The following is a 19,674-nucleotide window of genomic DNA, read 5'->3' as shown; positions in this document are numbered from 1 at the left end:
TCCTTCTTTTTCTGTGCATTACCTCAGAATGTGTGCTAAGAATAATCGCTGGCAATAAAGCTGTTATGAAAGCATCATTCTGAATGTCTTTAATGAAACAGATTTGAGGAAAAGGTAGAAAAACAACACCTCCGACACCGACACACACCTACGTGCACAAACACACGCGCTTTTACAGCGGCACTAAAGCTGCTAAATGTTATGAGCTGCAGCGCCACACAGGAACAACCGGCGTTTACTCGCTTCAGTCCAACGGAGGCAGTTGTTGTAACTAACCCAGCTCTACACAGAGACGCTACTCAGGCGTAACCTGCACCTACCTGTCGGCCTTCCTATGAGGAAGGTCTGCCTGATGGATCCGGATCAGTCTGGTTCCAAAAGTGGGGTTTTAGTCCAGGAAAAAGGAAGTTCGGTTGTCTGATTGCTAATTAGTTTATCATTAACCAGGCCCTGAATACGAGTGTAGAACTTCAGCTATGAGTGAAAGGCTCACTTTAATATCTTGCGTAAGGGTATAAGTTGTAAATGGGTTGCACTTATAAAGCTCTTTTCTACACCTTCATGGTGCTAAAAGCGCTTTACAATGCCTCACACACACATTCACACTCCAGTGGGCGGCTGCTGCCATGCAAGGCTCTGCCGGGCTCTCTGGGGGCAATTTGGGGTTCAGTGCCCCGGGACACGTCGACATTCGGGGGGCTGTCTGAGCCAGGACTCGGACCACCGGACGAACTGCTCTACCAACTGCGTCACAGCTGCCCCACAGTAGCAGTGGGAAATAAACACATCAAAAAGGTTCAATAGTGAGCAGAAGCTAAAACTAAATCCATCTCATAGCATCTCCTCATTTGGGAGCCACACACTTCCATTAAAACCCATTTGTGTCCCGCATATGATGACATCACCGTGAAAACGGTATCCGAATGGGTCCGGTCTCCGGTTTGCTTACAGTAAGTCACGTTAAGTTAAATAATTCCCTCTTGCGTTCTGGTCTCTGCCACTCTGTGCTTCCACAGCTGGCTTCCTCACATTACGACTTTTATTTTCTCAGTCTGTGGGCTAAAAATCTCCCGTTAGCGTAACGGGCCCCCATGGTCGCTTGGACCAGTGTGTGTGTGTGTGCCTTTAGGTACGGCAGGGGGCCAGGCTACCTGGCATCCAGATGTGGAACAAGAAGCTCTGCCTGAAACGCGTCTATTGTTTCCTCCCAGCAGCCCAGAAAAGCAGTTTGTGTGTTTGTTGTACTGAAATCAGATAGTGTGTAAAACAATAGCAACATCATTCGTGAACAAGCTTTGTTTACTGGCAACAAGTTTACAATTCCTCACACTTTACAACCTGCTTACCTTTGTAACCTTCCAAACAGGTGATTTAAACTTTCTACAAGGTTATGTTTCCAAATAAAACAAATCATTAATTGTTTTTGTTTGTTGTTTGTGATGTATGGTAGTCAACCACCTTTAGCAAATAAATAAATAAATAATTCAACCTTTTCTGAGTGAAGAGAACTTCATACATAAATTAACTAGAGGGCGCAGACCTCCACCAGGCAGCTCATTCCCCTCATAATTGGATTTACACATCCATCCATAAACATCGGTCAATAATCAACAGGATATTAAGGAACACATTTCGAAGCTCCATTATAGAAGTCCCGGAAGAGCAAACAGCAGAAAACGTATTTGAAAAATGGGAAGTGAAAACGGAGGCTGCCAAAAGTTTCTCTCTCTCTCTCTCTCTCTCTCTCTCGCTCTCTCCCTATCCCTCTCTCTACAGCCGTTTTCCATTATCAGTGCCCAAACCAGCTTGTTAAAAAGAGTGAAACTCAAACCACAGTTTTGAAAATTACAGAATTCCTTCATAAATGCCCAACCCTCCCCGCGGCTAAGCTGGGTTCAGGCTTGAGGTGAGACCGCCATAGTACGACACACACACACACACACACACACACACACACACATGTACTGTATATATGCAGACACAGCTAAAGATTTATACACACATGACTTTGCACATGAATGAAATGCATTTATCCCTAAGAAAGGCCCGAGGTCACACAAAAGATTTGCGCACACACACACACACACACACACACGTCCAACTCACAAATAGATGCTTACGCAGTAAAAGCTGTGTGTCCCATTCCCTTGTTTCTAACTGCAGCTCCTTCCAACAATACAATAGCAGAGGTTGCCGCAGCAACGTCAACCTTATCACTTTTTATTTTATTTTAGTATGCGTGCTATAAGTTACACCAAATCTAAGAAGTGCTTTTAAAGCGCCGCGCCTTGCTCCTCCATAGGCGGATCATTTTCCCCCCAAATCTTTCGATTGGCAGGTACGACGATGCTGAATAAAATACAATTTCCTGTTTCTGTGCAGCTGCTGTTTAATTTCCCTCGTGTGTGCCCTCCTATCTCCAACCTGGCTAATAAAAACGTTTTAAATTATACTCAGCTGCCCCTACAGGCAAAAGTGTTAAATTACCAAAGAATCCAACAGCGCTGGTGCTCAGTTAGCGCAGATAGGAGGAACATTTTGGGTTTTCTGCAGCGCTTTTAACTTTTGCATCTGATACAAAGCATTTGGATACTAGACTACGGGGTTAGAACAACACCAAACCACAAACGTTTCACACATACGTTTCTCTGCATGAGTTTTTCTATGTTTTGCTAGAAGGGAAATTGGCGCACTTTGGCCATAATTGTTTCAAAACTGCTCGCTAATTATGACCTTTTGAAAACAACGTGTGCAGATTGGACGTGACATTTTGCTGCGCCTGCAGAATGTAAACAGCCTCCGTCACTGGCTGAAGACCAGAGGCGGTACGAGCTCGAGTATAATACTATACTATACTATACTCACCTAGAACACTGTTCAGTTTTATGGTCTGCAACGATTAAACCCAACTTATCGAGGCTTCAGATTGTCCAGAATAAGGCAGCTCGCCTTGTCCTGAGACGTCCCTCTCCTACCAGTGTCATTAATAAGCACCACACTTTATTATGGCCTCTAATTGATGTTAAAATGCAGTTTAACTTAATCATTAATATGTAAAGAAAATTATTTTAACCAGTCTACCAACACTCCACTCGACTTGCTTGTAACTCCAATTTAGTTAGCAATTACGATTTATTTTTTATTTTTACAATTGTCTGTCTTTTCTAGATCCACTCAACTTTGGAATGACTTATCAATATATAATATATCTGGAATATATCTGGACTTTTTTTTTAAAAGCTCTGAAATTGTAGATGTATATGGTCAAATGAATTGTATGACCTGTATGATTTTGTCGTTTTATTTTGGACCCCTGGAAGACTAGCAACCAAAAGGGAGGGAGCTAATGGGGATCCAAACAATGTGTGTGTGTGTGTGTGTGTGTGTGTCAGTCTTCTGCTACCATCTATGGGTCACGGGTGTTGCTGGAACCTCTCCCAGCTAACTACGGGTGAGAGGCGGGACACTCCCCGTACGAGTCGCCAGTGCATCTGACAGGCGTAATAGCTGCAGCTATAAATCATTGTTATTTGATGTATTATTTAGACGCAGGGGGCGCTATAATGTGAGGACATTTACGTTCCCAATTTGGGAACATTAAAGTCAGTTCACTTTTTATCTCTTGTCTCTCACTGCAGAATTGTTATGCATTTACTCCTCAATGACGCCCTTTGATTTTGCTTTCTCTGGCTTTTGGTTTTACATTTATTTCAAATGTCTTAAGTTTGTGCTTTATAAATCTGCAGATTCCTCTTTGTCCCAGCTGCCAGACACTCCGTGAGGCTCTCAGGAAGTTTGCTCTGCCTCCTCCTAACACTGAAATAAAACAGCGGTTAGAGCCACAGCACTGGAGCACAGCCATAGACAATACTCTCGTTTTATTCGTTCACCGTTAGACCAAATCATTACCGTAAATATGCCCACGGAAAATGTCTGTTTAACTTTCATAACGACAGCTTTGTCCTGTCACCCTATTTATTTTCTTATTTTTTTGTTCGATTGTTCTTCGGCGTGTTCCAAGTAAAGATTTTTGTTTATTTTTTTTTGATAAATCCAAACAGATATTTATCACATTGGGCCAACCTTTGCTCATCACATGTTCTATGCTGGGTGTGTTTATTCTGCACATCACCCGGATCGCCCTGACAGATTTGTATGTTGCAGGTACTTGAAGGTAATCTGCATGGGACGCCACAAACCAGATTTCAGCAGGCAACCGGATCGATGGCAGCCGGGCCATTCTTGGCTTATGCCACCATCTAGTGGTCACTCGGTGGAATGCAACGTACCAAACATACTCGGCTGTGGTTGCGCTCATTTCTTTCTACTTTGGGGAAACTAAACAACTCCATAAACGTTTGCAACCTCAGAAGAGTTTAAATATCTGTACTCACCTGTCATGTAGAGCTGAAGAAGCCCTTTGGATGAGAGCTGAAACTTCTACAAACTCCAAACAGAAGTCTTGTAGCTTCCGATTTGACCATCATGGATTATTATGATCTGGATTAATTAGATTCTAAAAAATAAATAATACTAAAAAAGTCATGTGTTTGATTTTTATTAAACTAAAATACGCGCTATATATAGGTGACGTGTAAAGGCGGTTTGTATGTTCTCCCTGTCTGCGTAGGCTCTCAACGGTTGTTTTTCCCACCTCCAAAAATGTGCAATTTATCACTCCAAATTGTTTGACGGTGTGAGCGTGTGCGTGTGCGTGTGCGTGTGCGTGTGCGTGGCCCCGCCTGAATGAATAAGGATTGGCGCAAGTGGCCTTTGACGCGAAGTCAAGCTCGTTGATTGACTTGAACAACATCGTGTGAGGAAACATTAACCAGGAAGAGGCTTTTCAGAACAAGTTCACTTGATTTTTCGTTTTTGCTCTTCGTGATAAATAAATATATTATAAATATATATATATATATATATTATTTTTACAATTGTCAAAATTTGTTGTACTAACGCATAAATCTCAGTAGGGGGAAGTGCTGCTCTTTGATAATTGTTACAGAAAGCGGCACAAGCACTACTACTACTACTATACTACTACTACTACTACTACTACTACTGCTACTACTACTACTGCTACTGCTGCTACTACTACTACTACTATACTACTACTAGAGGCACAGAGCATTTGAATGTGAAAAGCGTTCCATCAATAGAATAGAATAGAATCATTGATATGTTTTTATTGTTTAAAAATATTATTATTATTATTATTATTATTATTATTATTAATAATAATAATAATAGTATCGCCAAACGAGTAAAGGAAAGTATTTAGATAGCACCACATTCTCAGCATTTATTCTTTCCCTTCCTACTGGAGAAAAGTAGCCCCTCATTTTGTGGACTAATCAATTGATCTAAATTAAATAAGATCTGCGTCCACACCCCCACAAACGGCTCCAAATTTGTCCTGTAACTTTCTGCTCCCTGATTGGTCCGTTCTCTGATTGGGCTGTCTTCTGATTGGTTGAAAGTTTCCTACTCCAGGAACCCTTTCACTGTAGTTTTTTTTTTTTATCTTCGCCCGCGGCTGAAATCTGGACGGTGACGCGCCGCTGCAAACTATCCGATCATAGTAACGGAGTTTTAATTGATTAATTGTCTGCGTTGTTACGTCATCAGGCGGACTGTTGTTGTTTTTTTTCTTTTTCTTTTCCCCGATCCCGTTCAGGAACTCAACGCGTTTTACGCGCGGGACTGTCAGAAACGCTCCAGCCTGCGTTCTGTGCGCTTCACGTGTTTGACCTTCGCCGATGTATTTTAGGTTTTTCTTTTCTTGCACTTCCTGTCAGCTCGCTTAGATACAGACTACTTTTAGAATTTACTACGCGTCGACGTCTCGGACAGGCGCGCGCCTCGAGGCTACGTCTGGGGATCAGTGATCGGCGGATATCGGATTAAGTGATCGATCTCGTAGGACGCAAAGAAGTTCCTTTCCGCGGCAGAGCGATGGTCGATTCGCTGGTCTGCAGATCGTAACTGTTGGAGTTTCGTGGTGAGTCTGAGTCGCTGCAACGTCCGGATGCTTTTATTATAAGAACGGCTTGTTATTATTAAGCTGCTGATTTGTTTTGTCCTTCTTTCTATTTGCATGAAAAATATTTTCTCTTGTGATCGACCCCAAAAAACAAATTGTTCTCCGATCAAACGTGTTCTGAACAATAAATAAATACATTGATTAACAGCATGCAACTTGTTTGCAGGCGCTTCATTGTAATATTCGCGCCATAATAATCGGTCGCCCGGTGCGGTGCGTAAAACAATAATAACGCAAAGAAAGCGCGACTGGCTGCTGAAGTTTAAAATCCCAATCAGTCAGCCCGCATCTGGAAGCTGCGGCGGTTTTCTGCTCTGCGACTTCTCAGATACGGATCAAAGATGCTGCATGAGAAATACTGAAATAAGAGCTCTCAGGTTTGAGCCCACGGCAAGGAGACACGCGTGGACAGGTGGACAGAATAAATAGTTAGACTTTCAGAAAAACTCTCCTCCTCCTCCTCTGCTGTGTAAAGATGGAACAATCGAAATGATTTTATTCTTTTTGACTTCTATCAAATGTCGATCCTCAGAAATCTGAGCCTGATAGCTTTTATAATTGTCTCTCTGATCAATGATATTATAAGAAATAAGGACATTTGGACACATTATGATTGTCTTCTATTCATTTATTCCTTGTTTTATCTTTTACAGAACGCCAAGGAAGGTTTTGATATCAATGTTGACTTGATGGTTTACATCCATTGCATTTCGTGACTGTTCTGGCAGCAGTTTATTAAAATAATAATGTGGAAACGGCTTCAGGAATCTTTTCTACTTTGTTTCCTTTCAGATCAAAAGGCTGCGCAGCCTTCCTGAAAATTGACCCGAGATGGAGCTTCTGTTGTTCTTCCTGTTGGTGGAGATGGTCCTGATGTCCACTGCTGCCAGGGGTGAGTAACCCAAGTCACATTCACCCGTTCACAAAGCACAGAAGGTGGGACCGGTGCCATTCTGTGTAAACACGACGAAGGTGTAACGGGGGTCTGTTTCGCCCCTCCTCTTCTTCAGCATCTGTTTAAGCGCGAGGTGGAAGCGCTCCATTTCTGTTTTGTGTTTGCTTCGGTTTGCTTGTCCTGCGGTGAACTTTACCTCACGGAGCCGTTTGCTCTTTAGCTGTCCGGGGGAACATTTCGGTTACTTTCAGATTGTCATGCAATCGACGAGTGACCCGAGTGTTTGGTTCCGTTTTTAATCGATTTGTTACGCAAGGATGCCACTTTGTCCGGCTGCAGAATCTTAGTTAGCATTTTTTAGTTCCACATCGCCACAGAGTCCGATACAGCAAGCTGTCGCATCTTCGGCAGGAGACCGCCGGACAAACTGTACAAAGACGAGAAGGATCCCTGTCCTGCAGGCGTTACGAGCAGACGGCCGTGGCGTTGGCGCCCGTTCCAGAGATCGCACTGATGATGAGTTTTCAGCAGGAACAAAGCTGCATTCAGTGAGGCGAGGCTCAGGCTGTGTGCAGACACAGGGCCGAAAGTAAACACGGGGGCCATAGACCGCAAAGAGATGAGATTAGATTAGCCTATTAGGGATGTTTGCCGTGCAATGCCACAGGATCCCCCCCCCCCCCCCCCCCCCATCGCCTGCAGTCTGTCAATGAATCTAGGGCAGGCGGCGGCGGCGGCAGAGAGAGCCAGAAGGCAGGGATAAGAGTGGAAAGGACAGAAGAGGAGAAGGATGGAAATGAAGACAAACAAGAGAGGGGAGGGGAGGGGCCCCTGGAAGTCTGGAAGAACGGAGGGCAAAAAGGGGATGGAAGAGAAAGGAGGGAAATGTAGACAAGGGAAGGAAACAGATTCTGAGACTGGGTGTGAGAGGGAGGTTAGAAGAGCACGAGGAGGGCAAGATGCCATTCTGAGAAGGTCTCTCTCGTGATTGGCTAGAATCTTGTTTCCAGGCAGATCTCTTTAAGATAAGTTATTTGTCCAGCACTAAAATATCTGAGATTTTAATGTCCAAAAAATATATAGAAAATAAAACCAGAAATAGAAATGTAAACAGCCCTGATGGGACTTTTTAAAACTTTTCCTGAACCGGGACCGCAGACGGCTGTAGAGTACAACGGGGACATTACGCAAGTAGAAGTATAGTTACTTCTTAAATTACTCATTACGCTTTTACTCTTTTTTTTTTGCCAATTTTTTGATGGAATAAAACAAACTGGAAGGCGTTGCTCGGCAACCGGCTGAACAATAAACAGTCTTGGAACAGTAATAAAGCAAAATATCATAAGATGTGTAACGGCATTTACCGCAGCGCCTCATCTGTGTGGGCGGTCCCCGTCACAGACAAGGTTCTGATAGGTTACACGTAAGGATGCTGTCGTTTCAGTTCAGGAAGCTGCGTCTTGAGTCGCGCTCATAACGGCATTTCTGCAAAGTACAGTTATTGTGTTTAACTATCGGAGCGTTAAACTTTGGAAAGGGGAAAGAAAAGAAACTCAAACCCAACAAACGGAGAAGCTGCATTCGCTGCTGGCGGATGGCGTGAGCAGCGCTGTTAGCGAAGGTCGAACAAAGTCGATGGATGACCGATAAGTAAAAAGGGTTAATGTTTGATGGATGAAGCGTCGTGTTAAACCTTTACCCGCGTTGTTGTGTATTCATTCCACACTGAAGGACTGATTAGCCGCATTAGCACATCTTGCAGTAAAATGCATTGTGCTAGCTGCCGGCACTGAGGAGGAGGAGGAGGAGGAGGAGGAGGAGGAGAGCATCCTGCTTCCGAGCGTAAACGGCTGCATACCGCAACGCTTCACACACACACACACACACACAACCTGACCTCATTGTACACAGATGCGTTCATGCTGCCGGTAAAAACCTCCACCCTGCTCCTGTCTTTTTTTGGTTTTGTTTTGTTTTTGCACGAGATGCGTTCAAAGTCGCAGCTAACTGCCGTAAATTCCATTTGATGTGTTGACAGCTCTTCTATGTCCTGTTGGTGGGGAGAGCATCTGTCAGTGACCTCCATTCATATATTTAATATTATTATTATTTAAAATGAAGGTTTTACAGCAGTGCTTTTTCTCATGTTTGGTGGAAATATTGTCCTTGAAGAGGGGGGGGGGGTGAGTTGTTTTTTTCCTTACGCTTTTTAAGGAATATTTATAGACTTGAGATAACCTAGAGTCTACTGTAAGAGTTCTCAGTGGGATCTTATGGCTCTATCTTTTTTCAGAATCAATCAACTCCTTCCTGGAGGGGCACCCCCCCCCCCCCACCCGCCGAAAGTACAATAAAGTACAATAAAGTACTATAGTACTATAAAAAAAAGTTAGGAACTCTTCTCCTTGTGAGAGTTTTACGGAGTGTGTTAGCGTTAAAGGCTATTAGCCCACATTTAGATAAGTCAATGTTTGCTTTGCCTCTGCTAATGGTGGGGTCGTAATGGGGTTGTCGGGGGGGTAGGGGGGGGGGTAGGGGGGGGGGGGTTGTAGTGGTGTGTGTGTTTTTGGGGTGGGCCCGGTGCAGCGAGGAGACAGAAGACCAACAGGAGATAAGATGGCAAACGGTGGGAAGAAATGGAGACAAAGAGAGAACAGATAACGGATCAATGTCGTTTCACAGCCGAGAACGTCCCGCCCTCCATCAGCTTCATTCAACTCGTCTTGAAGACACTTAAAATACTCCAAACACGTACTCCGCATCTCTCTTCTCCTCTTTCTCTTATTCCCTTTCTCCCCCCCCCCCCCTACATAATGCTGTATTGTGTGGGTCGTGGCGCCACGGTGCTATATTATGGTCTCAGTGGGTTTAGGGTATGTTTGGCCAGTGCTACAGCGCTACAGGTCAAAGGTTAGCCGACGAATCAGGGGAGGGGTCATTGTGTGTCTGTGTGTATGTAAGGTAGGGTCAGAGAAAACGCATGCCATCACCGGAGGAGACTGTAATAACACACCAGGAACCCCACTGAACAACACGCACACACGCACACACACGCACACACACACACACACACTCTGCTTTCACCTCCTCTGGTCTCTCATGCTGATTGTCAGAAAAAGAATCGCCTCATGGAATTTTGTGAGTTCCATCTATATGGAAGATTACAACTGATGTTTTTTTATTCTAGCATTTATTTTTTTTAATTCAAGTCAGAATTTGCAGATATCCTGCAAATGTGTTTATAAAATGTTGAAAGTTGGATTTCTAAGTCGTCAAAAAAAGGAAAAAGGTTTTGAAGCGGAGTCCGGTTGCAGTTTGTCAGCTTTAAGATGTTTAACAAAACGTGCTGATGCAACCATGTGACCTCCTTTCTTTACATACAAAAGATTCATTCTCAGGTAAATGGAAACACAGGAATATCTGATTAGACACAAACGCGAGCGTAATTGAAACCCGGCGCCTTGACAGCGAGCACGCTCTGGGTTCGGGGGCCCTGTCGGAGGCGGTACAGTGTGGGTCGGTCGGTCATTCGAGCTCGCACAAAGGTGTGGATGTGAGCAGTAAGAGTAGTTTGCAAGGATAATTTATTCAGTCCCAGAAATCAAATCTTTTTTAAAGGGCCAGTTCACTCAAACAGCAAAAATCAGGCTGTTCCACGCCTGCTGAGTGACCCCGGTTAGTTTTTTCTCTATAATCAGTTCACTTTGTGGCTACTAAAATAAAAGTGTTAACAAGCAGTCTGTGGAAGCGTCACCCACCTTCCACCGCTTTAGTTTACTCTGATGGCTTCTTCTCTTTCCCTCGTCTACGCTTCACACACACGCGCACACACATCACATACACACACACACACACACACACCCTCACACAGTCTCCAGCTGTTATTCCTGGTGGCGTTACAAATGGGACGTTGAAAGGTGATCTTTGGGACAGGAGACACGGACCCTTGTTTTCTTTGGGTCCCAGCTTGACAGATTGGGTTTTGTGGAGGGTTGATACACACCCTGTGCTGTGTGTGTGTGTGGGGGGGGGGGGGGGGGGGAAGTCAGACACAACAGAACGACCCCAAACCGAGAGGACCACTTTTCTTTTCTATTTCTTTCCCCCCCCCCCCCCCATTGCAAATGTGATTGACGTCTTGTGGACGGTCAGTCACACTCTCCCTCTGGTTGTTTATCAGATATACAGATGACCTCTGACCCCAGGAAGTGGAGGCTGATCAGAGGCAGGATGTTAAAGTAAATGGCTTTAGGAAGTACTTTGTATAAGCTGTTGCAGGTTCTAACTGTGACGTCTTTCGATCTCTTTTTCGTGCCAATTTATGTAAATACTCATGGATATAACAAGTGTTTCCATTTTCCTTTATTCTAAGGAATTCTTTTTTTATTTTTATACATTTCTTAGCTGCCTTTTCTTGCTGTGATGTCTATTCCAGAGCAGTGGAAAGCCACCTCAAATGAGGGAATGCAAATTCTCCTGTGTTTTTCTGTAGTGCCAGCTGTCGATGTGGAATCCATACTGCCGGGGGGGGGGGTTAGCAGGATGGGGACTCCAGAGGGGACATATTTCTTACTCTGTTGACACTGCGATAAAACAAATGCATTTTTATCATCTTAAAATGACCATGGTAACATACAATTCAAAATGGTCTGGGTTTTTTTTATTTGCATTTCTTCGAGAAAGTTGAAAACCTGAAGGCATCAGCCACATGACTAGCCTGTCCCATGAAATACGGCGCCGCCTTTAGTCTGTCATCGTAATTTATGAATTTAGCTTTAATGCTATGCAGGGCTCGCCGGTTGGCATCCACAAACGCGTCACTCAAAACTTTAAATAAGTGCAAAAAGAAAGTTGATAGTCGAGACTTATTGCCCGGTCGTCAAACACGGACGCGTCGTGTTTCACGTTGATGTTCGGAAAAATTATGTGAGATGATTAAAAAAATAGACAGAGGGGAGGAGTCGCTGCTGATGCCGTCCCCCCCCCCCCCCGTCCCCCCGTCCCCCCCCGTCCCCCATTCCTTAGTGGTTGCCTGAGATCCTGCACCTTCAGCATCAAGTTGGTCTTACAGGAAGTGCCGTGAATCTGGCGTGAAATGTGCGGCTTCGCTTTCAACCCTTTTGACCCTCTCCAGATATTCTGCGCTTGGCTTTCATTTTAGGAAGTTGGCCTGTGAAGATAGTGAATTTGGCTGGAAGTGCGGTGAACCTGGCTTAAATAATATTTAATTAGGCTACAGCGTATCTGGAAGAGCAATCCATCCCCTGACGGTTTCCTTACCCCCCCCCCCCCCCCCCCCCCCTTTTTCTTTGAAGGATATCTTTGTGCAGTTGCATCCAAATCAAGAGTTTGTGTTCATATTTATTTGTTTTTTAATCCTTTTGAAGCAAAGTTGTCAGTTTTGGGTGTTGTACGCCAAATGAATGCGTTAAAGTCAAACCCCGGAGGCTCGGATAATGTGAAAGGACGCGCCGTGGTGCAAATCTAAAAAAACGCCACATTAATCCCCTTCCTCTAACCTCTAGCTGGAAACCTTGCAGACCAGTTAGCCGCGTGCTTCCCACTGCATGGCCCTTCATTGCACTGGTCTGCTCAGCATCCGTATTATCCAGGGTAATCCCTCTGTTGTGCTGGCACCATTATCACACGGGGACACAAAGGGCCTATTCTTTGGTGTGTAATGAACAAAGGTACTTAATGGACCGCTTTCTGGGATTTAACCGTGTTGTCGGAGCTTTAGACAAGGCAGCGGGGCGGAGAGGGCGGAGGGGAAGGCCGAGCCCCGAGAGCAGGTTACAGGATTTGGCGCTCGTAGCTCTGAGCTTTCTCCATCGCACGTTCATTTTATCAATGAATGCTTGACAAAAAGAATTACACCTATGTGGGTGTTGGAATTGAGTACTTTTACTGTATCTGATTACTACGACTTATTTTTGTAACGCTTTGTCCCAACTCTTATTATCGCTTCATAAGCAGTAGAAGATGTGTGTCGCTTTCAGACCGAGATTCTGCTTCCCATCTTCGCTCTGCAGTTCGCTTTCCTCTCCTTTTTAAGGCATTTGGAAACATTTAGATGTCAATCAACATCCGTGAGATTAGAGGAAAATGAGATATGGGTTAAGCGCTTGCAATCACTGACACACACGCCTAATCCCATCTGTCTCTCACTGGCGCTCACGTGCACATGCGTGTGCACATGCACAAAAACACGCAGTAAGACAGTGACCTGAGCTGAACAAATGGACTTAGTCACGGCTGAAGATTGGTGCGGAATGTGGGTGGGGGGCAGGAGTGTGTGTGTGTGTGTGTGTGTGTGTGCGTGCTTGGAATGTCTCTCCACCCATTGAACCAGAAACACACACAGGTGGAGAAGGAAATGCAGGAGGAAGAAGGTTTTGTTTTTATTATATATTTTTTGGAATCGAGCCATTTCTCTGTTTTTGTTGTAATTATTCTATAAATAGTTTTACAACTAACGCCGCTACTCGCTGAACTCACTGTTAGACGAGATCAAGGGCAGTACATCCTGAACCAGTATACGTTCAAAAAGTACAGAAATCAATATGTTGTTATCAATGTTTATAGATTTTATGCAAGGGAAATAAAGCTTTTCAAAACTAACTGACCAACCTCTGCTCAAAATACAACCAATAGAGTCCTGAACTAGAACGAGATCATTCACCCCCCCCCCCCCCCCATCACATCTCTGTCTCTTAAGTGGAGCAGAGCAGGTGTGTGTGTGCGTGCGTATTTTATCACTGCTGTTAATGAGTAACCGCGTCTGCCTCCAAAATGCTGATAAGTCAGGTCGAGGACACGGGTAGGTTTGCTTCTCACACACACACACACACCCACACACACGTGCACACACACACACACACACACTCTCTGGAGTGTTAACTATTCCTTATCTCTACCAACTCCGTCTCGCCACATCTCCGAGGCACGAGGCACTCGACACCCACACACACACACACACTCTCTCTCTCTCTGTATTTACTTTAAAAACCGATGCACTGACGACGGTTGCTTTAGATCCACGCAGCTGAGCGCTGCTGACCACAAACGGGTGTTTGAGTCCTGCCGACGCTGCACCTTTTTGGGAGATGTGGTTTATGGGTTTGTAGCCAACATGTTGGATCCTGAGATCCTGAATGGGAGGATCCATTGTTGAGATTAAAAGTGATTTCATGAATTGAAGCGTGGCTTTTGACTGACTGCCTCCTCGCTGGCGCTCTGAAACCGTTCTCTAGTTAAGAATTTAGTCAGCCTATTTTATATTTCGTAGAAAGTCAACCTAATTTGACACCCTGGATGCTTCCATTTTGCACACCGTATTGAATGATTTGACCAAAGCTGCACCTTTTGCGTGCAAACATGCTCGTGCCTTCAGGGAACATAATTAGCAGCGCTCTATCTTTGGTTCTGCACGCTTCAGGGAGCCGAGCTTCACAAAGTGCAGAAATAGCTGGAGGCTCTACGAACAGTTCCCATCAGGTCGTCCTTTCATCACGGGAGACGAGGGTGGCATTTAATGTGTCATAAAGTCCAAATCACCTTCTCCTGTTTTCCATGAAAGGCAGAATGAACCGAGTTCTGAGCAGCTCCCAGATCAGTTTTCAACAAGTCATGACTGAAAGGTATTAAAGGTCTGTTGACTCCCCCGGTCTATTATTGACCTTTTTTTGTCTCATCAGAGTGTAATAGTGCATTCTGTAACGTTTGCTACGTGCAAGCTGCTCATTAAGATGTCATTTTTCTGTCCAGCCTGCAGTTTAGCTGTAAAGCCTCAAACGGCAGCAGGTAATTGTTTGAATTAAGTCCCGTCTCTTATCCCTTCCTGGTTCCATCCCATAACTCATTTCCCTTCTTTCTCTTCCTTTATTATACTTTATTCTCTTCACACTCTGTGCTTAAATTATAGACCTGGATTGTTACTACACTACTACACTCACGCGATCGCGTTATGGTACATGATGCGGTTTCCGCAAAGCCATTTATAAGCTTTAAAAGAATGTCCTAAGTTCAAATTGCCCCCCAGGTTTTGTTTTCTTGCTGCCTCTTTCCCCGTCTTCCCTTAACGACAGGACACTGGCCGTGTTTATTCTGGGACGGCGGCGGGAAGGAGGCGCAGTTTGTCTGCACACGTTTTGAGTTTGGGTTCCTGAATTGAAAAATTAATTTAGGCATGATTTTCAAGGAAAATATGAGGTCTCCATTTATTTGGGTTGCAATCAGTATTTACAATTTAATAGCAAAGGTAGAAACATTTTCCGACCATTAAAAAAAATTAGCACCTTTTTTCCATGCCCTTCCCGTTCCCCCCAGTTACTGAATTATTAATTTTCATAAGTCACTTTTAGTCATTTGGCCATGTCCTTAAACATGAATCATTCATTTCCTTCAGAGTTTTAAACTGGGCAAGTGCCTTGCTCATGGCAGCTGTAAAACTAACAAGAAAACAACTGTTGGATTTTTAGGATGGGCTGCAAATAGATGAATATTACCTCTCCCACACATGCACAGAGGGAGAGACTCTATTTTTCCAACTTGCGCTAAATGTGTTTGCAGCTCAGGCGTTGCCATGGTCACACAGTTCCTCCAGTCTTGGCGTGAAGGTTTCTCTGCTTCACGAAAAGCTTCATATTCAATAAAGCTGAGAGGAATGACGTCTTGAAGCTTTCACATGTGAGACAGCTGGGGTTTGTTCTGTCTTCTATAAAAATAGAACCATGGTTGGACCTTCTTCTGAAGCCTGGTGGTAAGAAATGGTACTGCGCTTTCCCACCAAGACGTAATGTTTCTGTTAGCATCATAACTAAAAAGATTTTTTATATTTTCAGGAAATTTGGGAATGTTGCCAGGAATGGATGATTTTGGGTGATGATGTAGAAGAGATCCTGGATTCTGGATCACTTTCAAATTTTCGTTAACATTGCAGTAAATGGTGCTTCAAAATTTTTTCCACAGTATCTTAATATTGATTATTGACTGAAATTCGGCACAACCGTGTAGGGTGGGGATCTCGATCTTCTCACCGAATTTCATCCGCCGACAGGTGCAGCCGCCTGAATGGAAGGGAGGTGTAACAGTATAACCAGCTATTACAGAAAGGCTGCAGTGAAAGGGGGAGTAGAGAAAGAAAGAGGCAATGACGGAGTGCAAGTAGAGAAAATATAAGATCAAGGAAAAGTCTGAGGCCAAAAACATCGGATTAAAACAAAAGAAAAGGGGATTCTACACCTTCATGTCTCCGAACGGTGAAGGCGTGGGACGAATAGTCGTACCGGCCACTCAGCAGATTCTGGTGTTTTATGGTCCTCGTGTGTGTGTGTGCAGGTGTGTGGATGTTTTGTGTTGGATTTAGCCTTTACGTGTGTGTGTGTGTGTTGTGTGGGCTTATCCTCCCCCGCCTCAGGCCCGGTGGAACAAGCAGTAGTTGACCTGCTGCAGAGGTGGAAGTGACTGGGTCAGACGGAGAAAGTGTCTCTGTAGCTCCTCGTGTTAATGTCTGTCCGTCATTCTCCCTGTTGCCTCGGGCCGAAGAGAGGCTCGGAGTGTTTGAAGCTGTGCGTGAGCGAAGTAGAGGAAGAGGAAGAGGAGGAGGAGGAGGAGGAGGAGGAGGAGGAGACGGTTGGCAGCATCTCGGACGTTTTCCGCGTCGGGCTAAATCCTTTATTCCGCTAATATGGGGCAAGAAATCCCGCAACAAAAACACGACTACGAGGACATAAAGTAGTGCATAAATAGCAGACTTATGGGAGGAGGGGTAATTTGACCCCCCCCCCCCCGTATTCTCATTGAACCGCAGTGCTCGAGGTTAAGCCTCGGCTCTATTCTGTTAACTCTGAGCTTACAGGAGACAAAGAGAGAAGTAAATATTACCGTTAAAACTGATCCGATAACGATGACGACCTCGTGGACCCGGTTGGCTTTCATGAGCTCGGCATGCATAAACACACACACACACGCGCGCGCACACACACGCACACACACGCACATACTGTACCGTGCATACACACATACACATTTATACCTTGCGCAGTACATCAACGCGTGTCCCGCTGTTACGCGGGCGCCATCAAAAGCATTCCTCGGCTCTCCCCTCTCCCGACGGCCTCACTTCCCTGCCAACAACAATGTTCTGTTGGACTCCACAGAACCATCGTGGGAGGGGGGGGGGGTAAAGGGTCCGTTCTCCATCCAGTGCATTAAGATCGGCTGTCACTCTGTCACTGCCACAATATGCAGTGCAGTAAATGACAAAGCTCTAAATCTACTTGTGGATGCTTCAGTGGGTTCCTTACGATGGACGGGGGGGGGGGTCACACGCTCTCGTGTACAGTAGCTTACACATCCTGCTCAGTCCTCGTCTTTCTGTTGTTGTCTCAAATGGGCTTGAGTTGGACCGATTGAGACGCCTCTGCTGTCTGTGTGTTCTAACGTTGGCATGCCAACGGGAGGCCGTTTATTGGTTCGATTTGACAGCCAAACCAAGAAAAATAGTGTGTTTACATTATAATTTGATGACTAGTATCAAAACCGACAATCCTCAAAGTGTGTCGGCAGACAGACAATCTTGACGGTGCTTTATGCTGTTGTGAGAAGCCGGTTGCAGACGAGGCCGATCCATAAAGTCCAAATGGTCTCAACAGACCCGAGTTTTAAATGCCTTCAATTTTCTACTCTCTCTCTCACACAAAAACAGACCTGCATCACATAGGCATTAAAAGAGGAACACATGTGCAACAAAACAACAACAACACACTGACCTTGTGTCTTGTGAAAGAGAAGAATCTATTTTCTTACTCTTCAGTGTCACCCCTAGAGACAGATTTACTTCGGTCATGGACCGAGGAGGAGGAGGAGGAGGAGGAGGAGGAGGTGATGGGAGCAGGGTGAAGAGAGGAGGCTGCTGTTGTGTGTTCCCTTCATCGGGGGGAGATGCAGAAGAGGCTAACTGTGGAGAGTTGAGAGGTTCAGTTAGAGGTCCTGCTCCTGTGATCCTCCCGGGAAGAGACTCGGAAAAAGTGTGTGTGTGTGTGTGTGTGTGTGTGTGTGTGTGTGTGTGTGTGTGGTGTGCAGGCAGATCTGATAAAGACAGGCGGCCAGTAAATCACCCCGGAGAGAAAGAAGAGATGCATTTAATGTGATGAAAGAGGAAAGAGGGAGCAGGGAGTAGGAGAGCAGAGTGGAAAGAGGAGGTAGCGAGGGGAAGCCAGGAGTTCACGTCGAGAAAGCCAGCGAGGTAGCGGGAATGAGTTTTCAATCTGCCGGAGGAAGAAATGAAATGTAAAGAAAGAAAAATGAGAGCAAAAAACAAAAAAGTTTATTTTGTTCTTGTTTTGGGTGAGTTGTGCTCTAGAAGCAGGCGTCTGGATGAGATTAATGCACGTTAGAGAAATTCAGAAGCCCCCCCCTCCCCCCCCCTTTGTTTTCTTTTTTAAGGTTCTTTCTTCAGTCCTGTATAAACGTCACCATACTCTTATTGTTGTTCCACCTCCAGAGGAAGAAGCAACTCCTCCTCCTCATGAGGAGTTTAGGCTTGAATAGGAAAGAGGGATTAGAGACGGAGCTGCGGCACGTTTAAAGAAGTGAATGAATAAAGGTGTGCATTCAGCATTTAGAGGAACCGGCTCGGCTGCTTGGCGCCCGACGAGGGAGCCCTGCAGCCGAGCGACATCCAGGAGGATGGAAGGAGACGAGAGGAGGAGGCGCTCCTGTGAAGGCCTCCGTGTGACTAATGTCTTTTTCACACACTTCACCTCCTCTCATCCATCACCGTGCTCGCCTCCTGCACTCCCGTTAGAACAGCAGCCCGTCGCTGTAGCTTTTGATTACAACAGGCTGTGCATAGGCCCCTCCCACTTCATCGTATTTATCTTCGACAGCTACATCCACACATCGGGGGGCGGGGGTGATAAATCAAAGTCCTCGTTTTGATGTCTTTTGGAGACGGACCCTGCAGGACTTTTCTGAATCCTTCTGTTGTTCGGGCTTTTTCATTTTTGGTTTCAGCTCTGAATTTCGTGTTTTGAGAAAACGTCTCATCGTCTGATTCCGTTGTCGTGACGCGTCATTATTGAATCGAGTCAAATGTTTTGACTTTTAGAAATATATAAAATATATACTGCTGTGTGACGGCGAAAAGGTCCCAAGTCATAACAAGCTGGAATTTGAAAAGCACTGGGAATGCTCCGGAATCTTGGCGCCGCTTGACTCCCGTAATGTGGAACGTCTAGCCATGCGCTGTGAGCAGCATGGGAATGAAACCCATCACTATGCATTTAAGTTACTTTTTTTTTGTCACCTTATCGAACTCTCTCTGAACCGTGACTCTTAAATTGGCGTACGACCCCGACTGCGACTCCCGTGTACCGACTCCCGCTCGATTACTCCAGATGGCGAGGGCGCTGCTCCTCCTTCTGCTCCTCAGGCTGCTTCTCGTTTACACCGCGAATGGCTTCACTTCTTTTTCACTCCACCGGAGCCACAGTCTCTCCATCTCATCTTAACTTTCCCTCTTTTTTCCGCCTCCAAGGGCGAAGTAAAGGTCTCCCGACATTCTCGCCCTGATAACACGCCACTAAAAGAAAAGCGATAATGAATTAAGCAAACGCATGTTTTTAATCGTAATCTTTTTTTGATAAACATTTTAAAATCTCGCCGCCCTTTGTGCTTCCGTTAAAGCTTAAACTCCGGGAGGTGACCTGAGGGAGGTCGGAGCTCTTTG

The 19,674-nt window shown here is 45.1% G+C and overlaps 1 protein-coding gene across 1 annotated transcript in view; it reads left to right on the top strand.

The window, feature by feature from the left end:
• The first annotated feature begins 6,877 nt into the window (after positions 1-6,877).
• Positions 6,878-19,674, top strand: part of fgfrl1a (fibroblast growth factor receptor like 1a) — a 36,129-nt gene continuing 23,332 nt past the window's right edge. Inside the window, exon 1 of the mRNA XM_068740659.1 lies at positions 6,878-6,938. Within this exon, the coding sequence (XP_068596760.1) occupies positions 6,878-6,938 (61 nt within the window). The remainder of the gene's footprint in view (positions 6,939-19,674) is intronic.

The sequence above is a fragment of the Brachionichthys hirsutus genome, chromosome 6, assembly GCF_040956055.1.
Source record: "Brachionichthys hirsutus isolate HB-005 chromosome 6, CSIRO-AGI_Bhir_v1, whole genome shotgun sequence".
Lineage (NCBI taxonomy): Eukaryota > Metazoa > Chordata > Actinopteri > Lophiiformes > Brachionichthyidae > Brachionichthys > Brachionichthys hirsutus.
The sequence above is the reverse complement of the archived record's forward strand: the minus strand, read 5'-3'. Positions and strand labels throughout refer to the sequence as shown.